This window comes from Mobula hypostoma, chromosome 1 (assembly GCF_963921235.1).
Source record: "Mobula hypostoma chromosome 1, sMobHyp1.1, whole genome shotgun sequence".
NCBI lineage: Eukaryota > Metazoa > Chordata > Chondrichthyes > Myliobatiformes > Myliobatidae > Mobula > Mobula hypostoma.
Genome location: NC_086097.1, coordinates 217,073,964 through 217,097,710, shown reverse-complemented (window position 1 = coordinate 217,097,710; position 23,747 = coordinate 217,073,964). Strand labels below are relative to the sequence as shown.

General features: G+C 44.4%; 2 protein-coding genes across 3 annotated transcripts in view; one reads left to right on the top strand and one right to left on the bottom strand.

Annotated features, from left to right (window-relative positions):
• trim55a (tripartite motif containing 55a) overlaps positions 1-23,747 on the bottom strand; it is a 148,687-nt gene that overhangs the window by 17,572 nt on the left and 107,368 nt on the right. The gene's annotated exons all lie outside the window — the stretch shown is intronic.
• On the top strand, positions 500-10,600 carry LOC134343187 (corticoliberin). 2 transcript variants are annotated; one of them, XM_063042003.1, is made up of 2 exons: positions 500-628; positions 10,091-10,600. In XM_063042003.1, the coding sequence occupies exon 2, from the start codon at positions 10,100-10,102 to the stop codon at positions 10,598-10,600; it is 501 nt and encodes a 166-aa protein (XP_062898073.1). In that variant the 5' UTR covers positions 500-628; positions 10,091-10,099. The 2 variants fall into 2 exon arrangements, with proteins under 2 accessions (XP_062898073.1, XP_062898074.1); XM_063042004.1 differs by lacking the exon at positions 500-628 and adding an exon at positions 6,198-6,266.

Sequence of the window (23,747 nt, the reverse complement as noted above, 5' to 3'; positions counted from 1 at the left end):
TGACAGAAGATTATCAAAATGATCTGACAAACAGTTTCTCAGTCTCTACAGGAGTGTATGGGGTGGGCTCTATGGCACCTTCTCCCTGGACTGTCTTTTCAGTCACTGGCCCAACCACTGAAAGGGCCCAGCTCATTTGTGTTCACTCCCCATTCAGGCTGGTGTGGCTTCCCTCAGACACTGAGTAATTTCTTCTCTCTGTTGGTCTGCCTTGCCATTGAAGTTGTGGAATGAACAAGGGCGCCAGTTGTAGTGTGGTCAGATCTGTGGGTTCAGGGAGAGGGGACCGAAGACACTTGCTACCGGTAAGTAAGTTAGTCACTTATTTACTAGACAAGACAGACATTCGGTAAACCATTCAAGTTACACTCTAACTAAAGTGTGCTCCTGGGCCCTTTTTACTACAGCACTCTTCCACTGTTTCCATGGTACCGTCTGTGACCTGGCCCATGGTCACCCAGAGAGCGAAAGAGACCACGTGCTTTCAGTGTGCTAGATTTATACCCTACCTGCACTGTGGCAGCATCAGCCAGTGCAGGTGCCAAAGGGTAGCCAGTGGGAAAGCAGCAATTCTCCTTAAACGGGCGAATTCCCCAGCTTGCACGGGGGAGTGGCTTTTGATGAGCAGGTAAGATGGACATTTGCAACACAAGTGTGAGATGTTGCACTTTGGGAGGACAAAACAGGGTAGGACTTATGCAGTGAATGGTAAGGCACTGGGGAGTGTAGTAGAACGGAGGGATCTGGGAATACAGATCTTTAATTCAAAGTTCTAAATAAATTTATTATCAAAGTACATATATGTGACCATATACAACCCTGAGATTAATTTTCTTGTAGGCGTACAGAGTAAATCCAAGAAAAACAACAGAATCAATGAAAGACCGCATCCATCAGGACAGACAGACAACCATAAGACGATAAGACGATAAGATATAGGAGCAGAATAAGGTCATTTGGCCCATTGAGTCTGTTGCACCATTTCATCATGGCTGATCCATTTCCCTCTCAATCTCATTCCCCTGCCTTCTCCCCATAATCTTTTACCCTCTGATAAATAATCAAGAACCTATCGACCTTCACCTTACATACATCCAATGCCCTGGCCTCCAAAACCGCCTATGGCAATGAAGACCAGAAGTTCACCACCTCTGGCTAAAGAAATTCTTCCTCTTCTCCATTCTAAATGGATGTCCTTCTATTCTGAGACTGTGTCCTCGTGTGTTAGACTCCTCTACCACAGGAAACATCCTTTCTACGTCCACTCTGTTTAGGCATTTCAATTGGTTTTTGATAGGTTTCAATGAGGTACCCCCTCATTTTTCTAAATTCCAGCAAGCAAAGGCCCAGGGCCATCAATCATTCCTCAGACGATAAGCCTTTCATTGCCAGAATCATTCTCATGAACCTCATCTGAACCATCTCCAATGTTGGGACATCCTTTCTTAACTAAGGAGACCAGAACTGCTCACAATACTCCAAGTGAGGCCTCACCCGTACCTTATAAAGCCTCAGCATTACATTCTTGCTTTTATATTTTAGACCTCTCAAAATGAATACTGGTATTGCATTTGCCTTCCTCACCACTGACTCAACCAGTAGATTAATCTTTAGAGAATCCTGCATGAGGAATCCGACATCCCTTTGCACCTCAGATTTTTGAATTTTCTTCCCATTTCGATAATAATCTGTGCCTTTATTCCTTTTACCAAAGTACAAAAAAAGGAATAGCAAGTTATATTCATGGGTTCATGGAGTGCTCAGAAATCTAATGGTGGAGGGAAAGAAGCTGTTTCTGAATCATTGAGTGTGGGTCTTCAGGATCCTGTACTTCTTCCCTGGTGGTAGTAACGAGAACAGACATGTCCTGGAATGTGACGGTCCTTCATGATGGATGCCGGCTCCTTGTAGCTCCCCATCATGAAGATGTCCTCAATGATAATCATGAACATTCCTTTCTTAAAGTTAACTGAAAGTAATTCTACGTCTCCAGATGTGAAATTACACTTTCAATCCATACTTGACCGAAGTGATTGTAATTTTGAGCCAGTTGAGCTTAAAATTAGTTTTGGAGAAATCTTCAATGTAACCTTTTGTGGGACCATCTCTGACTAGTGAAACCAGGACCATTTAACCATTTCAGTCTCACTCAGTTTTCTGAAGATCAAAAACTTTGCTGATGTTCAAAACACAGTAGTTACGTTCATGGTTTTAGTTCTAAGGCAAGATTAGTATGTCTGTTGCATGCCATCTCAAGAGACCATTAGGACATTATCTCCCTTTTACCATTCCTGCAAAAAAAAGAGCCTTAAAATATGAAAAATAAAAAGACGCAGATTGCAACTTCATGTTACATTTGTGCTTGGGTTGTAGCAATGGATCACATAACAGGAACAAATATAAATTCAACATAACGTTGCTCTCATTTATTAAGTACTAATTGTAAAGAATGTCTCAGGCTTCAGAAGTGTGATAATAAGATCTATATTTAAATTCAGAAGCTAAATACTATGGATGCTAGGAAGTTTAAAATAAATCAGGCCTGATAACAAGTATACAAATTGTATGCTAAGCACTTAGTTAGAAGAGACATGATGAACTTGGGCGCTGCACCGTGTTCCTGGACCTTCAGGAAGGTGGACACTGCACATGCTCATGTTTACACCCATGGTGCTGAGATGGGGAAGAACCCAGGCCCCTCACAATTTGAGTCAAATCTCTCCCCCACTTCACATAGACTTTCCATTTTCTTCCAGGTTCCAGGCAACTCCAACCCAAGTTCTTCCCATATCCATGCAATTCCAGACTCTATGCATTTCCAGTCCAAAGTCATCCACTTCCAGTTCAGTTTCATGGCCAGCTAGAACTAAAAAAAACTTTGCTAAAATGCACTCCTAAGGAACATGGTTCACCCTGACTTGGATCAAATCTCAATTCCCTCAACTCTATTTTCTTACTTCTATTTTCAATAAATATGGGTCCAATTTTAATTATTTAATTAACATCCCTAAGTTAAGTTAAATGAAAGACATTCAGTCCAGTCATGGAGCATATGTTTGCAGTTTTCTGTTGCTGTAACCCATCCTCTTCAAGGTTTGATGTGCTGTGTGTTCAGAGATGCTGTTCTGCACATCACTTTTGTAACTGAAGCATAGTTATTTCAGTTACTTCCTATGTTCAGCCTTCCTATGACTTGAAACAGACTGACCATTCTCCTCTGACCCTTCTCATTAACAAGGCATCTTTGCCCATAGAACTACTGCTCGTTGGGTGTTTACCGCACCATTCTCTGTAAACCCTAGGCACCGTTGTGTATGAAAATCCCAGGTAATCAGCACTTTCTGAGATAGTCAAACCACCCCATCTGGCACCAACAATCATTCCATGGTCAAATTTATTTATATCACATTTCCTCCCCATTCTAATGTTTGGTCTGAACAACAACAGAACCTTTTGAGCATGTCTGCATGCCTTTAGGCATTGAGTGTCTGCTAAATATCCTTGTACCAATATCCTTGCAGGCAGGTTTGCTAGAGTTATTGGGTGGGGGGGGGGAAATTAAACTCATTTCACAGGGGGATGGGAACCAGAGTGATAGAGCTGAGGATGGGGCAGTTGGTATACAATCAGTTGCAGTGTGTGGTGAATCTGTGAGGCAGGAATAGAGCAAAATTGCGGTCAGTGGGATGAGTTGCAGTGTAACATGGGGACAAAATCAAAAACAGTAACGAATACAGGACTGACGGTGTTATATTTGAATGCATGCATTATTTGGAATAAAGCAGATGATGTAGCACAGTAAGAGATTGGCAGGTATGATGTTGTGGGCTTCACTGAGTTGTGGCTGAAATAAGATTATAGTTGGGAGCTTAACATCCTAAAATATACATTGCATTGAAAGGACAGGCAGGTTGACAGAGAGTATGGCATGGCTCTGTTGGTAAAAAATATGAAATAAAATCCTTAGAAAGGGAGGACATAGGATCAGAAAATGTAGAATTTTTATGGGTAGAGTTAAGAAACTGTAAGGGTAAAAAGACCCTGACGGGAGTTATATACAGGCTTCTGAACAGTAGCCAGGATGTGGGCTACACATTACAATGAGAGATAGAAAAGGCATGTGAAAAGGGCAATGTTATAACAGCCACGGGGGATTTCAAATTGCAAGTAGATTGGAAAAATCAGGATGTTGCTGGATCCTAAGAGAGAGGATTTGTAGAATGCCTATGAGATGGCTTTTTAGAGCAGCTTGTGGTTGAGCCCACTAGGGCAAAGGCTATTCTGGACTGGGTGTTGTGTAATGGACTGGATTTGATTAGGTAGCTTAAGGTAAAGGAACCTTTAGGAGGCAGTTATCATAATAAGTTAGAATTTACTCTGCAAATTGAAAGATCATGTCAAATGTATCAGTATTACAATGGAGTAAAGGGACTTATAGAGGCATGTGAAATGAATGGGTGAAAATTGATTGGAAGGGGACACTAGCATAGTTGACTGCAGAATAGCATTGGCTGGAGATTCTGGGAGCAATGCACAGGATAGATACATCCTGAAGATGAAGAAGTTTTCTAAAGGCAGGATAATGCAACCATGACTGACAAGAGAAGTCAAGGACAACATAAAAGCAAAAGAGAGGACACATAATAGAGCAAAAAATAGTAGGAAGTTAGAGGATTGGGAAGTTTTAAAAAAACACACCAAAAGACAACTGAAAAGCCATTAGGAGGGAAAAAGTTAAATATGAGGTTAAGGCCAATAATATCAAAGAGGATACCAAAATATATAAACGTACTGCACATGAAGATTAAAAGAGAGGTGAGAACAGGACCATCGGAAATTGAGGTAGTAATGGGGGACAAGGATGAACATCAGTCTTCACTGTGGAATACAGTAACAATAAGCTGGAAGTTCAAGAATGCTAGGGGGCAGAATTGAGTGCAGTTGCTATTACTAGGGAGAAGATGTTGGGAAGCTGAAAGGTCTGAAGATAGATAGGTCACCTGGACCAGATGAACTATACCCCAGGGTTCTGGAACAGGAGTTTGAAGAAAATTGTGGCATCATTAGTAATGATTTTTCAAGAATCACTAGATTACTGCATGATTCCAGAGGACTGGAAAATTGCAAATGTCACTCCACTCTTCAAGAAGTGAGGGAGTCAGAAGAAAGGAAGTCATAGACTAGTTAGCCAGACCTAAGTGGCTGGGGAAATGTTGTTGATTGTTATGGATGATGTCTCAGGGTACTTGGAGGCACATGATAAAACAGGCCAAAGTCCGCATTGTTTCTTTAAGGGAAAATCTTGCTTGACAAATCTGTTGGAATTCATTGAGGAAACAACAAGCAGGATGGGTGGATGTTGGGTGCTTGGATTTTCAGAACTCCTTCGACAAAGTGCCACACATGAGTCTGTTTAACATGATAAAAGCCAATGGTATTACAGGAAAAATACTAGCATGGATAGAGGATTAGCTGATGGCAGAAGGCAAAGAGAGGGAATAAAAGGAGCGTTTCCTGGCTGGCTGCAGGTGACTAGTGGTGTTCAAACTAATGGTTGCTTCAGGCGGCTGTGGAGGCGTTGTCATTGGGTGTATTTAAAGCCCCTGTTGGTTGGTGGGTTTTGATTAATCGGGGCGTGAAAGGTTACAGAGGCAGGGGAAAGAAAAGAGACTGGTTACAGAGGGAAAATGACGAAATAGCGGAGCCGACTCAATGGGCCGAATGGCCTAATTCAGCGCCTTGTGGTCTTATAGTCTTACACGATAGGTTGATTAGATATTTGCATAAACGAGCAGGTGTACGGGTGTACCTAGTAGAGTAGGTGCATGATCCTATCCTGTTTATTCGCTACGAATCTGCCAGTTAAGTTTAGGTTCGCGCTGGCGCTTTCCGATGCGGCAGGGAAACAACTGACTGAACAGAAGCTGGGTCCACTTCTTGCGAGCGAAGTGAAGCCGCTCGCTGTCGGAAACCCAACCAGCCTCTGCCTGAAGTGTGGTTCCTTTGCGTCCGTCATGAATGCGTGTGTGAGTGTGTTAGTGTTGATCAACCCTCTGTCTCCTCCCCCACGATTTTCATTCATAAATGCTCTGATCATTTTTGCGTCACCAGCCAGGATGCAGTCGTGATGCATGAAGAGCTGATGAAGATATAAAAGAGGAACAGCCAGACTATACCCCAAGTAACTTCTTACCACCTTGCAATCTCATCTGGAGGTCATTAGTATCTGGACTGCAGAGCAGTTCGGGTCTGCTCGATCCTGTTAGGTATTTTATTACTTATCCATTCACTTCGTTCCGTTCTTATATGTTGCTACTGATCTTCGAAGGTATTTCGAAATTGTTCGCGATTGTGAATCTTACACTGTTTTAATATTATAATTCTATTACCGTACATAATGGATCAGAGAACAACTCTTAAAGTGCATTTTATCTGAAGCACTATTTAGATAACTTGATTGATGACTTCTCTAAATTCTCTCAAGTTCAGGGCAGCTTCTATTTTGTTTCCGATTTCGAATATCCGGAGTATTTTGATTTAATTCTATATCTTGCGACGTTTTGTTTTACCAAGCCTGAATCCCGCTGAACTTCGAGTAAGCGCTGAGCTGCAGATAGTCGTGTACTTGGGGAGACATATAGATTTTGTTTTGTGAGGTTTAACAGATTGAACTAATTCGTGAAAATCACCGGGTTTTGGATATAAATGCAAACAAAGGTGTGTGTGTGTGTGTGTGTGTGTGTGTGTGTGTGTGTGTGTGTGTACACGCACGCGAGAGCGCTCTTTTAACCTCAGACAGAACCGAGCAGTCATTAGAACTAATATGATGACGAAAGGTTATGAAAAATCCAAATGTTGATTAGTGGCACTACCTCTGGGTAATGAAAACTGAAATGCCTATTTCATTTTATTTTCTCTCGAACTTGATGCACCGAAGTGCTTTCCCTTTATGGAGAGTTAAAGGAGGCAGACCTCAGACAAAGTTGGGAATCAAATGGTTGAGCATGGTGCGACTACTGTCCTGAACTGCGTATATTTCAATGCAAGAAGTATCGTAGGAAAGCAGATAGATGATAATGCTGAAGATTAAGTAACTGGTTTACAGAGGCAATGTGTTGTGAGGAGAGGCTGTTGATAGGGCAAAATTGTAATCAATAGCATGAGCTGCAACGTAAAAGGCGGACAAAATCGAAAAGGGTGAATACAGGACTGAAGGTGTTGAATTTGAATGCGCGCAGTGTACAGAATAGGTTGATGAACTTGTAGCACAGTTGCAAATCGGCAGGTATGATGTGTAGCGTCATTGAATCGTGGCTTAAATAAGATTATAGTGGCGAGCTTAATGCCCACGGATACACGATGTATCGCCAGTCAGAGGGGGTGGCGTGGCTCTGTTGGTAAAGAATGAAATTAAATCATTAGAAAGATCACATAGTGTCAGAAGGTGTTGAAGCATTATGGATAGAGCTAAGGAACTGCAAGGGTAAAAAAGACCCAGATGGGAATTGTATACAGACCTCCAAACGGTAGTAAGGATGTGGCCTACAAATTACAACGGGAAATAAAAATGCATGCCAAAAGGGCAATTTTACAAGTCATGGGGGACTTCAATATGCAGGTAGATTGGGAAAATCATGTCGATGCTGGATTCCAGGAGGGAGAATTTCTATAGTGCCCACAAGATGGCTTTTTAGAGCATCTCGTGGTTGAGCCCACACGGCGATCAACTATTCTGGAATGGGTGTTGTAAATGAAGCAGAATTGATTAGAGAGCTTAAGGTAAAAGAATCCTTTGCGGAAGTGATCATAAGATGACCGAAATCACCATGAAATTTGCGAAGGGGAAGCTAAATGCAGATGTATCAATATTACAGTGGTTGGCCAGAATTGATTGGAAAATAACACTGGCAGGGACGACAACAGAGCAGCAATGGCTGGAATTTCTGGAAGCAATTCAGAAGGCACAGGATATATACATCTCAAAGAGGAAGAAGTATTATAAAGGAAAGATGACACAAACGTGGCCAACAATAGAAGTTAAAGCGAACATAAAAGGGGGGGATATAATAGAGCAGAAGTTAGTGGGAAGTTTGAAGTTTGGGAAGCTTTTAAAAACCATCAGAGGGCAAATAAAAAGTCATAGAGAATGTAAAGATGGAATACAGAAGTAAGCTAGACAATAGTACTAAAGAGGATACCAAACATTTCTTCAGATACATAAAGTGTAAACGAGAGGCGAGTGTGGATATTGGACCTCTAGAAAATTATGCTGGAGAGGTAGTAAAGGGGAAACAACAAAATGGCGGATGAACTGATTAATTATTTTGCATCAGTCTTCACTATATTAGCGGTAGGGTGGAAATTCTATGTGTCAGGGGCATGAAATGTGTGAAGATATCATAAACAGAGAGAAGGTTCTTGGGAAACTGAAAGGTCTGAATGTAGATAAATCACCTGGACCAGATGGTGTACACACCAGTGTTCTGAAAGAGGTGGCTGAAGAGATCGTGGAGGCATTAGTAATGATCTTTCAAGAATCATTAGATTCTGGAATGGTTCCAGGAGACTGCAAAAATTACAATTGTCACTGCACTTTTCAAGAAGGGAGAGAGGCAGAAGAAAGGAAATTATAGGTCAGTTAGTCTGACCTCTGTGGTTGGGAAGATGTTGGAGTCGATTATTAAGGATGCAATCTCAGGGTACCTGGAGGCACATGATAAAATAAGCTGCAGTCAGCATGGTTTCTGCAAGGGAAAATCTTGCCTGACAAATCTGTTGGAATTCTTTGAAGAAATAACAAGCAGGATAGAGAAAGGAGAATCACTTGATGTTGTGTACTTGGATTGTCAGAAGGTCTTTGACAAGGTGCCACATTTGAGGCCTCTAGCATGGATAAAACCGTGGCTGATTAGCAGGAAGCAAAGGGTGGGAATATAGGGAGCCTTTCCTAACTGGCTGCCAGTGGCTAGTGGTGTTCCACAGGAGTCTGTGTTGGGACCAATTATTCTTACATTATATGTCAATGATTTGGATGATGGAATTGATGACTTTGTTGAAAAGTTTGCAGATGATATGAAGATAGGTGGAGGGGCAGGTAGTTTTGAGGAAGTAGATAACCAAAGAAGAGCAGACAGATTAGGAGAATGGGCAAAGAAGTGGCAGATGGAATACAGTGTCGGGAAGTGTATGGTCATGCACTTTGGTAGAAGAAATTAAAGTGTTGACTATTTTTCTAAATGGAGAGAAAATACAAAAACCTGAGGTGCAAAGGAGCTTGGGAGTCCTTGTGCAGGATTCCCTAAAGGTTCAGTTGCAGGTTGAGGCTGTGGTGAGGAAGGCCAATGCAATGTTAGCATTCATTTCAAGAGGTCTAGAATATAAAAGCAAGGATATAATATGAGTTTCTAAAGCACTGGTGAGCCCTCACTTGGAGTATTGTGAGCAGCTTTGAGCCCTTATTTTTGAAATGATATGCTGAAACTAGAGATGATTTAAAGGAGATTCACTAAAATGATTCCAGAATCAAATGGCTTGTCATATGAAAAGTGTTTGATGGATCTGGGCCTGTATTCACTAGAATTCAGAAGAATGAGGGGTGACCTCATTGAAACTTATCTAATGTTAAAAGGCCTTGAGGATGTTTCCTATGGTGGGAGAGTCTAAGACCAGAGCACAGCCTCAGAATCTATGGATGTCCTTTTCCAACGGAGATGAGGAGGGATTTCTTTTTTCCAGAGTGGCGAATCTGTGGAATTCCTTGCCACAGGCAGTCGTGGAGGCCAAGTCTTTATGGATATTTAAAGCAGAGGTTGAGAGATTCTTGATTAGTCAGGGAAGGAAGAGATATGGGGAGAAGGCAGGAGATTGGGGTTGAGAGGAAAATTGGATCAGTCATGATCAAATGGTGGAGCAGACTCGATGGGCCAAATGGCCTAACACTGCTCCGATATATTATGGTCTTATTTATTATAACTTTAAGTTTTTAAACAACTAAAATAACTACTCAATCATTCTTCCAATCACTTCCACAAGTCATAGATATCAAGAAGTAAGATGCAATTTTCATATGATTTTCTCTTTTGAATCCCAGCCCTGTGCCATGAGGATCTCCGTGTTGCTTTGCACTGCCGTCCTCCTGGTGGGGTTCGTACCCGGAGATGACTGTCGCACTTTACAGAACTCTGTATCAACTAAACACAGCCCTGGTCAACAAGCTGAACTCCAGCGTTTAATTCCGCGAGACTGGATTCGTTCAGATGAGGAATACATTACGCCGCAGGCCGAAGCCTATAATAATCCTTCAGCTCTTGATCGAAATTTGATTGAAATGTTTCCTTTCGACGCAGCTTCCAAAATGCCCCTGGCGCAGTCCCAGCGCACCCCGCATGGAGCAATTGGAGGCCTGGAAGACGTTTACGGCAGACACCAAGATTTAGCGGATGAGGTGCTAGAACGAGCTAAAAGGCAGGGCACGCATCTCCTTTCCTCCCTTGATGTTCCTTTGCATGTTCTCAGCAAAATAATCGCGATAGCTAGAGCGGAGGAACTGGCCAGGCAAGCAGAGGAAAACAGGGAGATAATGGACGCAGTCGGGAAATAGAATCGCACCGGCCAGAGTCCGCTATCTGTCACACAAATATGGCGCTTTCCTATCGTTCACGTTTAGTTTTTGGGCGTTAAAGTAAAAATGTTGCACACTTTCACTGAATTAACGTGCATTTGACTGTCATTGTAGAATTGTAGATAATAAAACGCATATATACCCAATTATTTATCCTGTGCGAGAGAATGCCTAACTTTTATATTTTTATTAAAGCTGTACCGTGATGGTCTACTTGCTTTATTCCGGAGACAGAATTTATTTAATAAAAATCCAGTTTATATTTTGAGGTATCTGAGGGGATTGTCTATGAAAGCACAATGCACGTAAAGAACTGATTAAAATTCCGCTCCATTGATATTCTGTATTCTTCCGACGAGGGGGAACGCGATATGTGAATGAACTGAGAACGAGAAAACCCAGCAACCCGCCTGCTGGCCAGATGGTAGTCAGAAAGAAGCCTCGCGGAATTTGAAGCATCAGAGCATACAGAACACTTTTAATTGAAAATACAAGGCCGCACTCACACCTCACGCCTGAACTGAAACCTTCTCCCTCCAGCCACTTCTCCCCATCACCTCACCAAATGCGGGTCCGAGATAAGAGTTAACATGGAAAAGAGTTACCTGCGCCGGCCACAGTGTTGGTTCTTCTGTTACTGGAGCGGGTTGGGCGAGGAAGCCCCTCAATTATTATGGTAGTGACCCACCCGAGCGGGCTACATTTGTGTCAACAGTCCTATTGGTTTTAAGGAATGCAATTCAACAGTACGGAAAGAATTGGCTATTTATTTATTTATTGAGATTTAGCGCGGAATAGGCCCTTCGCCACGCCACGCAGCAATCCCTGATGTAATCCGAGTTTAATCACGGGACAATTTACAAAGATCAATTAACCTACCAACCGGTACGTCTTTGGACTGTGGGAAGAAACCGGGGTACCCGGAGGAAACCCACGCGGTCACGGGAGAACGTACAGACAGCGGTGGGAAATGAACTGGAATCACTGGTACCGTAAAGCGTTGTGCTAAGCACTACACTAACGTGTAAGAATGAGATTTCACGGTTATTTCTTGAAAGTGAATTTAATTATGAATAAAGTTTATTTTGATATAAGTAAAACAGTCCCGGCCCCCACAGTACCTCCGGCAACGTTACCGGAAACTCTCTTCAATCCATCAAACTGTCTCATGTCCTCGAGACCCAGCTCAATGGTCGATAGTGAAATTAGCTCAGTGTGGTTCATGAACAGGCGACTGTAAACAACAAGCATACATCCAAATTAACTCCCTTAAACAGTGAATGAGTTCATCTAATTTTACAATGACTGCTATTGCTCTGGGTTTGATTTTTCCCTTCTTGCTAGTTAGCCAGCGTGATTAACATGGAGAAGGCGAAGACAAGGCGGATGAAGCGTTACCCTTTGCTTCGCCTCCGCCGCCCTCTTCACTTCCAACTGAAACCGAGTTTTCAGAACCGTTCTGACAGAAGAGGGATAGACAAGCGTTCAGTTTTAAACATGCTAACTAACAGCTTTCCTGGAGCATTGAACTGTTAGGAACTTCCGGCAAATCCACACAGGTGCAGGTTCATTTGACACGAAGCACAGTTTGTATTCCCGATTTCGGATGGCACGAAAAAAAAACAAGACACATCATGCACAGGGTGCTTTTGCATTTTTGACTCCTACCGGCAGGTATCTGCCCGTCAATGAAGAAATACATTGATTACTCTTTCTAAATCAAAGTTACTATCGCAATACACATGTCCAATTGTATCTAAAGCAGACATTTCCGAAGGTTCCTTTCAGCTCCATCAAACCTTACCTGGCAAGCTTCGTTAGAAAAAGCTGTATCCTTATCACGATTTTCACCCTATATCCCAACTGAGGCCAAATTAGTACTTATAAAGCTTTAGCCTAACTTTCTGACAGTTTTACTCTTATATTCCTTCTTCTAAAATCCACGATCCCCTACGTGCTTTGGTAATCTGCTCTGCCATTTTGAAAAATAATCTGGGCGAACACGCCAATGTTTCACCTTTATTACTGTTTTGCAACACTTGTACCATTTAGCGTCGTTATAATGTCGCCACCTCACAGCCCTTTTGTAGAATTTCAGGTGCTAATTCCAACAGGCAGTTTTGAAATGTATAACTGCCGCAGTTAAAGTTTTTGTTATCTAAAGGTCTTTGTGGCTGGACTACCCAAGGAAAAGTTATGTTAGCATATGGAGAAGAACAGGTGCTATGGTACTGAATCGTGGAAATCTACACTCCCGTCCTACCAAAAAAAAAATTCCACTGCGATTGTTCCTACTAGTTGCGTTTACTCTCAATGTTGCTGCTATACTTTTCACCCCCTGGTTTTCAATAACCAACGTCTCTATATAACTATATGAAGCGCATTGTCTTCAGCTAACGTCTCCGTTTCTGCATTAGAAAACTCCTGCAAGTTTATTAGTGATACTTAACTTTTTTGTCCGTTATGTATTCGTCATTCGCCCAACCCCATCATTGTATCCTGGATTATTAATTCCAAGAACATCCCCTTCATTGGCATTAATGTGTGTAAATACTTCAGCGATTGTGGATTGGAATTAGCAGGATAAGAGTTTATATTCTGATGGTGATTTAAATGGAGAAAATACGCCTCCCTTAAATTATAATTTTAGTTTAACTGAACATTGTTCCAGGTGTTTATTGCACTCTTTAATAAATTCACTTGACCAATATTTACACATTATCTAAATTTCTTCGACACACAAAAATTTCCCAAGCAAAGTACAACTATTTATTATAGTAGTATAATTCCGTTCATTGCAACACACACAGAATGCTGGAGGAACTCAGCTGGCCAGGCAGCATCTATGATGATGAATAAACAGTCGATGTTTCTGGCCAAGACGCTTCTTCAGGACTGGAAAGGAAAGGGGAAGACACCAGAGGACAAACGGGGTTGGGGGGAGGAAAAGACAGAAAGCTGGAAAACGATCGATGAGGCCAGTGGGATGCGAAAGGTAAAGGGCTGGAGAAGAAGGAATTAGATAGGAGAGGAGAGCGGAAAGGGAAGGGGACGAGACCCGAGGGAAGTGCTGGGCAGGTGCGGAGAGGTAAGAGTTCAGAGTGCGGAATAGAAGGAGAGGGGAAGGGAAGGGGAGGAGACCCGAGGGAAGTGCTGGGCAGGTGCGGAGAGGTAAGAGTTCAGAGTGCGGAATAGAAGGAGAGGGGAAGGGAAGGGAGTTTTTTTTACCGGAAGGAGATATCGATATTAACGCCGGCAGGTTGGAGGCTACCTAGACGGAATATAAGCTGTTACTCTTGCATCCCGAGGGTGGCCTCATCATGGCACAAGAGGAGGCTATGGACCGACATGTCAGAACAGGAATGGGAATGGGAATGGGAATTAAAACGTCTGACCACTGGGAAGTTCCGCTTTTGGCGATCGGAGCGCTGGTGCTCGAGGAAGCCGCCCCCGGTGTACGGTGGCTCTCACCAATGTACAGGAGCCCGCATCGGGATCACCTGACGCACTAAACGACCCCAGCATTTTGGCAGGCCAAGTGTTGCCTCAGCTGGAAGGACTATTTGGGTCCCTGCGTGGAGCTGAAGGAGGAAGGGGCAGGTGTAGCATTTAGGCCGCTTGCAGGGAAGATTAGTGGGGAGGGACGAATGGACACGGGGCTCGCGGAGGGAACGATCACTGCGGAAAGTCGGGGGGGTGGGGAAGGCAAGTAAAGATATGTTCAGAAGTAGGATCTGTTTGGAGGTGGCGGGAGTATTAAATTAGGATGCGGAGGCTCATGGTGTGGTAGGTAAGGATAAGGGGACTATCTCTGTTCAGGCGGCAGGAAGAGGCGGTAGCGCGGATGTTCTGGAAATTGAGATGCGGGTGAGGGCAGCATCAATAGTGGAGGAAGGGAAACCGGTTTCCCGAAGAAGGGGGCATCTCTGATGTCCTGCAAAAGAAAGCCGTATCCTGGGAAGAGATGCGACGGGGGCCAAGGAACTGAGAACATGGAATAGCATTTTTACAGGAGACGGGTTGTGAAGAAGTATCGTCATGGTAACCGTGAGAATCGGTCGTTTATAAACGATGCCGGTTGACAGTTTGTCTCCAGAGATGGAGAAAAAGAAGGAAGTGTCAGAAATGGACCAAGTGAATTTAAGGGCAGGGTGGAAGTTAGAGACAAATTTGATGAAATTGGCGAGTTCAGCATACGTGCATGAAACGGCACCAATTCAGTCGTCAATGTAACGCAGGAAGAATTGAGTATTACCGGGTAAGGCTTCGAACATGGACGATTCTACGTAAACGAAGCGGCAGGCGTAACCGGGACCCATATGGATGCCCATGGTTACCCCTCGAGTCTGGAGAAAGCGGGAGGGGCCGAAGGAACATTTGTTAAGGGTGAGGACAGACGGCAAAGGGTGGTGGTGGAGGGGAATTGGTTAGTTCCCGAACATGAGAAAATCAGCGGATGCTGGAAATCCAAAGCAACACACGCAAAATGCTGGAGGAACTCAGCAGGCCAGGCAGCATATATGGAAAAAAGTACACCTTTGAGGTTCGGGGCCGAAACCTATCTTCAGAACTGTGAAGAAATTTGAGAAATCCTCTCCTCTTCACTTTTCTCCTTTTCTCCTCTTCCTCTGAAGTCCTGAAGAAGGGTCTCGGCCCGAAACGTCGACTGTCTACTCTTTTCCATAGATGCTGCCTGGCCTACTGAGTTCCTCCAGCATCTTGTGTGTGTTGAATTGGTTGGTTCTTCTGTGAAGAAAGAAGCAGAAAGCTTTGTGGCCTTCTTGATGGGGAATAGAATCTATGGGGAAAATGAGGCGGTTGGGGCCAGGGAACTGATAGTCATTGAGGGGATCGAGAGGATGAGAACTGTTGCGGATGTAGGTGGGAAGGGACTGGACCAATGAGGATAGAATAGAATCGAGGTATGAGAACACAAGTTCAGTGGGGCAGGAGCAGGTGGAGACATTGGACCTACCCGGACAGACGGACTTCTGGGTCTTGGGTAGGAGGTAGAAGCAAGCAGTTCGGGATAAGGGTACTATGAGTTCTCCAGAGCTGATGATGTTAGTGATGCTGTTGGAAATAATTTTCTGATAGTCCACAGCGGGGATCTCTTCAAGGGGTAGATATGAGGAGGTGTCTGAGATTTATCGCCAGGCCTCAGCAAGGTGGAGGTCAGCCCGCCACACTACACCAACGCCTCCTTTGTCTGCGGGTTTGATGGTAAGGTTGGAATTAATGGCAGTGCGTTCAAAGGGAGTAAGGTTCGAGCAGGAGAGAGGAGTGCTGATGTCTTGTCGGCAATTGGAGATGAAATGATCCAGAGCAGGCAGAGGACCAGACCGGGCTGTTCAAAAAGGAGGGGGGTTGAAGGCGGGAAAAGGTATCATCAGTGTAGGGTGTGGAATTTTTTGCCGGAGACAGAGGCGACGGGCGAAGAGCTCGACGTGGTGGCGAGCGCGGATCTCACTGAGGTGCCGGCGAAGGGGTACAGAACCTTCTGCCTCAGAGGGGGAAAGGTCGGAGGGAAAGGTGAAGACCCGGCAAGGATTAGAGATGGGATCAGACGAGGGAAGAGAGCTGGTGGTTTCAGAGGGAAGAGGATGGTTGGGAATGTGGGCTGGGGAGATGGAGGCTCTGCGGACCCAGGAGGTGACGGTGGAGCCTGTGAGATACAAGGTTGGAGAGTTGGGGAGGGGAGAGCTTGGGGGCCCAGCGGCAGCGAGTAAATTCTCGGACTGACGGTCAAGTTCCAGTTTGAGCCGGGGCTAAAGGCTCCGTTCATTGTTTCCAGACTTCATCGGCAATGATTTATTTTCTACCTGTGACTCAGTTTTTTTTTCTGGGAGTCGCGATCAGGCTTATGATTATACTGCCTATTCTGCTTTCAAGCAATGGAGGCAATGAACCACTGGCCGCGAGGCCTTTAGTTAGAGAAAAATAAAAACCATTTTAAATATTCCCCGGCTCTGTTCGTCTCATTTGCACTGTGAATATTCAGTCCCATACACCTCCATCCCCCATCAGGTGTGTCTTAAAGCTCTCCGCTTCTTTTTGGACAACAGACCCAACCAGTTCTCCAGTACCTCCACTTTCTTCCGTCCGGCGGAACTGGTTCTCACGCTCAATAATTTCTCCTTCGGCTCCTGCCACTTTCTTCAAACCAAAGGACCAGCCATGGGCATTCGCATGGGTCCGAGGTATGCCTGCCCTTTTGTCGGCTACATGGAACAGTCCATGTTCCAAGCCTACACCGGTATCGCTCCCAACGCTTCCTGCGCTACATCCACAACTGAATTGGTGCTGCTTCTTGTACCTATGCTGAGCTCGTCACCTTCATCAACTCTGCCTCCAACTTCCACCTTGCCCTCAAATTTACCTGGTCCATTTCCGACACGTCCCTCCCCTTTCTCGATTTCTTTGTCTCCATCTCTGGAGACAGTTTACCTAGTGATATCTTTTATAAACCCACTGATTCTCACAAGCACCAGGAGTATACCTCTTTCCACCCCGCCTCTTGTAAAAATGCCATCCCTTTCTCTCCGCCGCATCTGCTCTCCGGATGGGACGTTTCATTCCAGAACTACTGAGGTGACCTCCTCCTTCAAAGAAAGGGGCTTGTCTTCACTCACTATCAACGCAGCCCGAACCCGCATCTCTTCCATTTCCCGCAAATCTGCCTTCACCCTATCTTCCCGCCGCCACACTACGGGTAGGATTCCTCTTGTCCTTTCCTAGCACCCCATTAGCCTCCGCGTCCATCACATAATTCTCCGTTACTTCCGCCATCTCCGAATGGATCCCACCACCAAGCACGTCTTTCCCTTCTCATTTTCCGCTTTCTGCGGGGGTTGTTCCCCACGCCACTCCTTTGTCCGCCCTACTGATCTCTCTCTTGGTACTTATCCTTGCAAGCGGAATAAGTGCCACACCTGCCCCTACACTTCCTCCCTCACTACCATTCAGGGCCCCAAAATGTCCTTCCAGGTGAGACGACACTTCACCTGAGAGTCTGTTGGGGTCATAGACGGTGCCCGGTGCTCCCGGTGTGGCCTCCTGTATATATTGGTGAGACCCGGTGTGGATTGGAGAACGATTCGTCAAGCACTTTCGACTTTCAGAAAAAGCTGAATCGCCCCGTAGGAACCTATTTTAATTCTACTTCCCAGTCACTTTCCGACATGGCAGTCCATGGCCTCCTCTACTGTCGCGATGCGGCCACACTGAGGTTGGTGGAGCAACATCTTATATTCCGTCTGGGTAGCCTCCAACCTGATGGCATGAACATGGATTTCTCGAACTCCCGGTAAGGGGGCTTCACTATTCCCCATTTCTGTTTCCCTCTCTCACCTGCCTGCTCATCACCTCTCTCTGGTGCTCCTCCCCTTCCCTTTCTTTTATAGTCTTCTATCCTTTCCTATCAGATTCTCCCTTTCCACCCCTTTTCACCAGTAATTTCCCAGCTCTTTACTTCACCTCTCCCCTCTCCTGGTTTCGGCTATTACCTACCACCTATTACTTCCTCTCCTCCTTCTTATATTCAGCTGTCCTCTTTCTTTCCCGTCCTGTTGAAGGGTCTTGGTGCAAAACACCGACTGTTTACTCTTTACCGTAGATGTCGCTGGCCTGCTGAATTCCTCCAGCACTGTCTGTGTGTTGCTCTAAATAAAATGATTATGTATTTACAACTGCATATGTTAGCCAAGGAAGGATAGGCAATAAATGGAATTTTTTGACACTCCTGGCAACATTTTCAGACGATATGGATAATTTGCCTAAAGTAGCATAATTGAATAAGGTACCTAAACTCAAGTCAAGTCAAGTTATATTGTTATTTAATTATATACAGTGCCTATAAAAAGTATTCACACCCCTTGGAAGTTTACATGGTTTATTGTTTTACAACATTGAATCACAGTAGATTTAATTTGATTTTTTTTAACTCTCATCAACAGAAAAAGACTCTTTCATGTCAAAGTGGAAACAGATCTCTATAAAATTATCCAAATTAATTACAGATATAAAACACAAAATAATTGTTTGCATAAGCATTCACCCTCTTCAAGTCAGTATTTAGTAGACGCACCTTTGGCGGCAATTACAGCCTTGAGTCTGTGTGGATAGGTCTCTATCAGCTTTGGATATTTGCACACAATTTTTCTCCATTCTTCTTTACAAAACTGCTCAAATCTGTCAGATTGCATGGGGATTGTGACTGAACAGCCCTTTTCAAGTCCAACCACAAATTTTCAGTTGGATTGAGGTCTGGACACTGTCTTGGTCACTCCAGGACATTGACTTTGTTGTTTTTAAGCCATTCCTGCATAGATTTGGCTTTATGCTTGGTGTTATTGTCTTGCTGGAAAACAAATCTCCCAAGTCGCAGTTCTCTTGCAGACTGCATCAGGTTTTCCTCCCTATTTTGCTGCATTCATTTTACCCTCTACCTTCACAAACCTTCCAGGGTTTGCTGCAGTGAAGCATCCCCACAGCATGATGCAGTCACCACCATGCTTCACGGTAGGGATGGTGTGTTTTTGACGATGTGTGGTGTTTAGTCTGATGGACATAAAGCTCAATTTTGGTTTCATCAGTCCATAGAACCTTGTTTCAAATGATTTCAGAGTCTCCCACGTGCCTTCTAGCAAAGTCAGCCGAGATTCCATGTAAGTTTTTCAACAGTGGCTTTCTCTCTGCCACTTTCCCATAAAACTGTGACTGGTGAAGCACCCAGGCAACAGTTGTTGTCTGTGCAGTCTCTCCCATCTCAGACACTGAAGCTTGTAACTCCTCCAGAGTTGTCACAGTTCTCTTGGTGGCTTCTCTCACTAGTCCCCTTCTTGCACAGTCACTCAGTTTTTGAGGACGGCCTGCTCTAGGCACATTTACAGCTGTGCCGTGTTCTTTCCATTTCTTGATGATTGACTTAACCGTACTCCGAGGGATATTCAGTGACCTGGAACTGTTCTTGTATCCACCTCCTGCCCTGCGCTTTTCAATAGCCTTTTCGCAGAGTTGCTTGGAATGTTCTTGTGTATTCATGGTGTAGTTTTTGCCGGGATATTGACTCACCAGCAGTTCGATATTCCAGATACAAGTGTATTTTTACTGCAATCAATTGAAACACCTTGACTGCACACCGCGATCTCCATTATGAGACTTCTAAAACCAATTGTCGGCACCAGTGATGCTTTGATGTGTCATATTAAAGGATGTGAATACTTAGTAAATCAAGTATTCTGTGTTTTGTATTTGTAATTAATTTAGATTACTTTGTAGAGCTCTGTTTTCATGTTGACAGTGTCAGAAAAGCTAAACTAAACGCACTGTGATTCAATGGTGTAAAACATGAACATTTCCAATAGGGGTGAGGGCGAATACTTTTTATAGGCACTGTAGATGAATATAATGTACATAGGCATATAATGTATATAGAAACGAAACGACGTTTCTCCGAAACAGGGTGTAAAGCACAGTAGTACACATAACACACCGTAACGTATGAAGCTAAGGATAAAATCTACAGATGAATCGCGTTTAAATAGCAAACTAAAGTGCAAGAATATTAAATATTGTAAGGTATGGAACAGATTAACCAGCGCCAATTCTATTACGATGCTGCCGGGAGTTCAGAAGCCTAATGGCCTGGGGGAAGAAACTGTTTCTCATCCTGACCGTTCCTGTTTTTCTGCATCGGAGTCTCCTACCTGATGGTAAAAAGTCAAACAGGATGCTGGATGGACGGTGGGATCTTTAATAATACTAAGGGCCCTACATACACAGCGCTCCTGATAAATGTCCCCGATGGATGGTAGCGAGACCCGTTTGATCACCTCAGCCATTCTCACAGTCCTTTGTCGGGACTTCTGGTCCGATGCCCGACTGCTCCCGTACCAGATGGAGACGCAACTTGTCAGGATGCTCTCAACTGAGCTCCTGATATTAAGAGACCAGGTGAGGTCATCCATGATGTGAACTCCCAGGAACTTGGTTCACTTAAATTTCTCTACGGAGGAGCCATGTATTCACAGAGGAGGATGGTTTGTCTGCGCCTTCCTGAAGTCCACATTGATTTCCTTGGTTTTCTCCCCGTTCAGAGTTAGGTTCTTCTCACACCAATCCACCAGTGGTCTCACTTCCTCTCTATACTCCGTCTTGATCCGCAAACTTGATGACACGGTTTGAGCTGGATCCTACGAGACCAACGTGTAGACTATGCGGCTGCTCTCAGAACACTTGCGATCGGTTCACACCGACATCTTGAGCTTTCAGTTGTAGACGAAAGGTGAAGGGGTTTCTACTACCCTCGCCATTACCCCACCCACCTGCCCGTCCTCCGCCCCTACCCTTTGCCAGTATATCACCTTACGCACATGGAACAAACAGTAGCCTGGTATTTGAAATATCACGGAGCCCTTGAAATTAAATGTACTGTGCAGCTCCCGCCGACTTGAGTAGTTTATAGTCCAAAGGTGTGATGACTGAACTCCATGCTTAAATGTACCCATTCCCACCAGTGCCTTTAACCATAGAATTTTGTAGTTTTGTTTATCTTCTCCATTCTACCCACCCACCTTTGTCTCTTCATCGTTCCCCTCCTGTTTCCATCTGCCCATCGCCCCCATGCTTGTCTGCATGGATTTCTTCTTTCTTGGCTTTCTTTCCATCCCCATGCCCACTGGGCTCTATCTGCTCATTGTCCTTCTTTCTTCGGGTCCCACCTATCACCACCCTGCCTCTGATCCTCTCCCCATCTGCTTCCATGTGTCGATCACTGCCTCTCACTGGTTCCATTCTCCATCTTAATTCTAAATGCCGCATACATTGGCCATGTCCCCTTTGCACTTTACATAAAACTCACACACATAACACATAAAGTAATATTATCACAAATAAATTAACAAACAATAATGTGTATATAAGATACAAATGAAAAAGAAGCCGTATAACGCTAATGGCGCGTCATAGAAACATAGAAACATAGAAAATAGGTGCAGGAGTAGGCCATTCGGCCCTTCGAGCCTGCACCGCCATTTATTATGATCATGGCTGATCATCAAACTCAGAACCCTGCACCAGCCTTCCCTCCATACCCCCTGATTCCCGTAGCCACAAGGGCCATATCTAACTCCCTCTTAAATATAGCCAATGAACTGGCCTCAACTGTTTCCTGTGGCAGAGAATTCCACAGATTCACCACTGTCTGTGTGAAGAAGTTTTTCCTAATCTTAGTCCTAAAAGGCTTCCCCTCTATCCTCAAACTGTGACCCCTCGTTCTGGACTTCCCCAACATCGGGAACAATCTTCCTGCATCTAGCCTGTCCAATCCCTTTAGGATTTTATACGTTTCAATCAGATCCCCCCTCAATCTTCTAAATTCCAATGAGTACAAGTCCAGTTCAACCAGTCTTTCTTCATATGAAAGTCCTGCCATCCTGGGAATCAATCTGGTGAACCTTCTTTGTACTCCCTCTATGGCAAGGATGTCTTTCCTCAGATTAGGGGACATACTCCAGGTGTGGTCTCACCAAGGCCTTGTACAACTGCAGTAGTACCTCCCTGCTCCTGTACTCGAATCCTCTCGCTATAAATGCCAGCATACCATTTGCCTTTTTCACCGCCTGCTGTACCTGCATGCCCACTTTCAATGACTGGTGTATAATGACACCCAGGTCTCGTTGCACCTCCCCTTTTCCTAATCGGCCACCATTCAGATAATAATCTGTTTTCTTATTTTTGCCACCAAAGTGGATAACTTCACATTTATCCACATTAAATTGCATCTGCCATGAATTTGCCCACTCACCCAACCTATCCAAGTCACCCTGCATCTTCTTAGCATCCTCCTCACAGCTAACACTGCCGCCCAGCTTCGTGTCATCCGCAAACTTGGAGATGCTGCATTTAATTCCCTCATGCAAGTCATTAATATATGTTGTAAACAACTGGGGTCCCAGCACTGAGCCTTGCGGTACCCCACTAGTCACTGCCTGCCATTCTGAAAAGGTCCCATTTATTCCCACTCTTTGCTTCCTGTCTGCTAACCAATTCTCTATCCACATCAATACCTTACCCCCAATACCGTGTGCTTTAAGTTTGCACACTAATCTCCTGTGTGGGACCTTGTCAAAAGCCTTTTGAAAATCCAAATATACCACATCCACTGGTTCTCCCCTATCCACTCTACTAGTTACATCCTCAAAAAATTCTATGAGATTCGTTAGACATGATTTTCCTTTCACAAATCCATGCTGACTTTGTCCGATGATTTCACCGCTTTCCAAATGTGCTGTTATCACATCTTTGCTAACTGACTCCAGCAGTTTCCCCACCACCGACGTTAGGCTAACCGGTCTATAATTCCCCGGTTTCTCTCTCCCTCCTTTTTTAAAAAGAGGGGTTACATTAGCCACCCTCCAATCCTCAGGAACTAGTCCAGAATCTAACGATGACACCTGGGAGGCAGCAGGGAATTCAGTAGCATGGGGGTAGAAGCTGTTCCCGATCCTAACGGCAGTTGTCCTAATCCTGCAGTACCTCCTTCCTGATGATCGGGGGTCAAAGAAATTATTGGACGGATGAGAGGGTGCATTGACAACTCCAAGGACCCTGCGTACTCAGCATTCTTGATAAATATCACTAGTGGGTTGAAGAGAGCCCCCAATGCAGTCCTCGCAATCAATTGTAAGGATTTGAGATCATATGCCTTGCAATTTCCGCACCAGACGGTAATACAGCTAGTCAGGGCAATCTTGATGGTGCTTCTGTAAAAATTGTTTACAAATGGAGGTGGGGAGAAGAGGAGTCCCGCTCGCCTCAATCTCCTCAGAAAGCGGAGACGCTGCAATGCTTTCTTAACCGAAAGGATGGTGTTGAGGGATCAGGTGAGATCGTCCGCTCTGTGCTCTACCAGGCCGAGCCGTATATATGCAGTGAGGAGCGGCCAGTTTGCACCTTCCAAAGATCCAGAATCTTCGCTTTGGTAGTCTTGTCCACGCTGAGATTCAAATAGTTGTGCTCCCACAATTCCACCAGCCGCTCAATCTCCTCTCGGTGCTTCGTCTCGTCATCGTTGTTGATGAGGCCCTCCACTGTTGTGTCCTTAGCGAACTTGACTCGGTTTGAA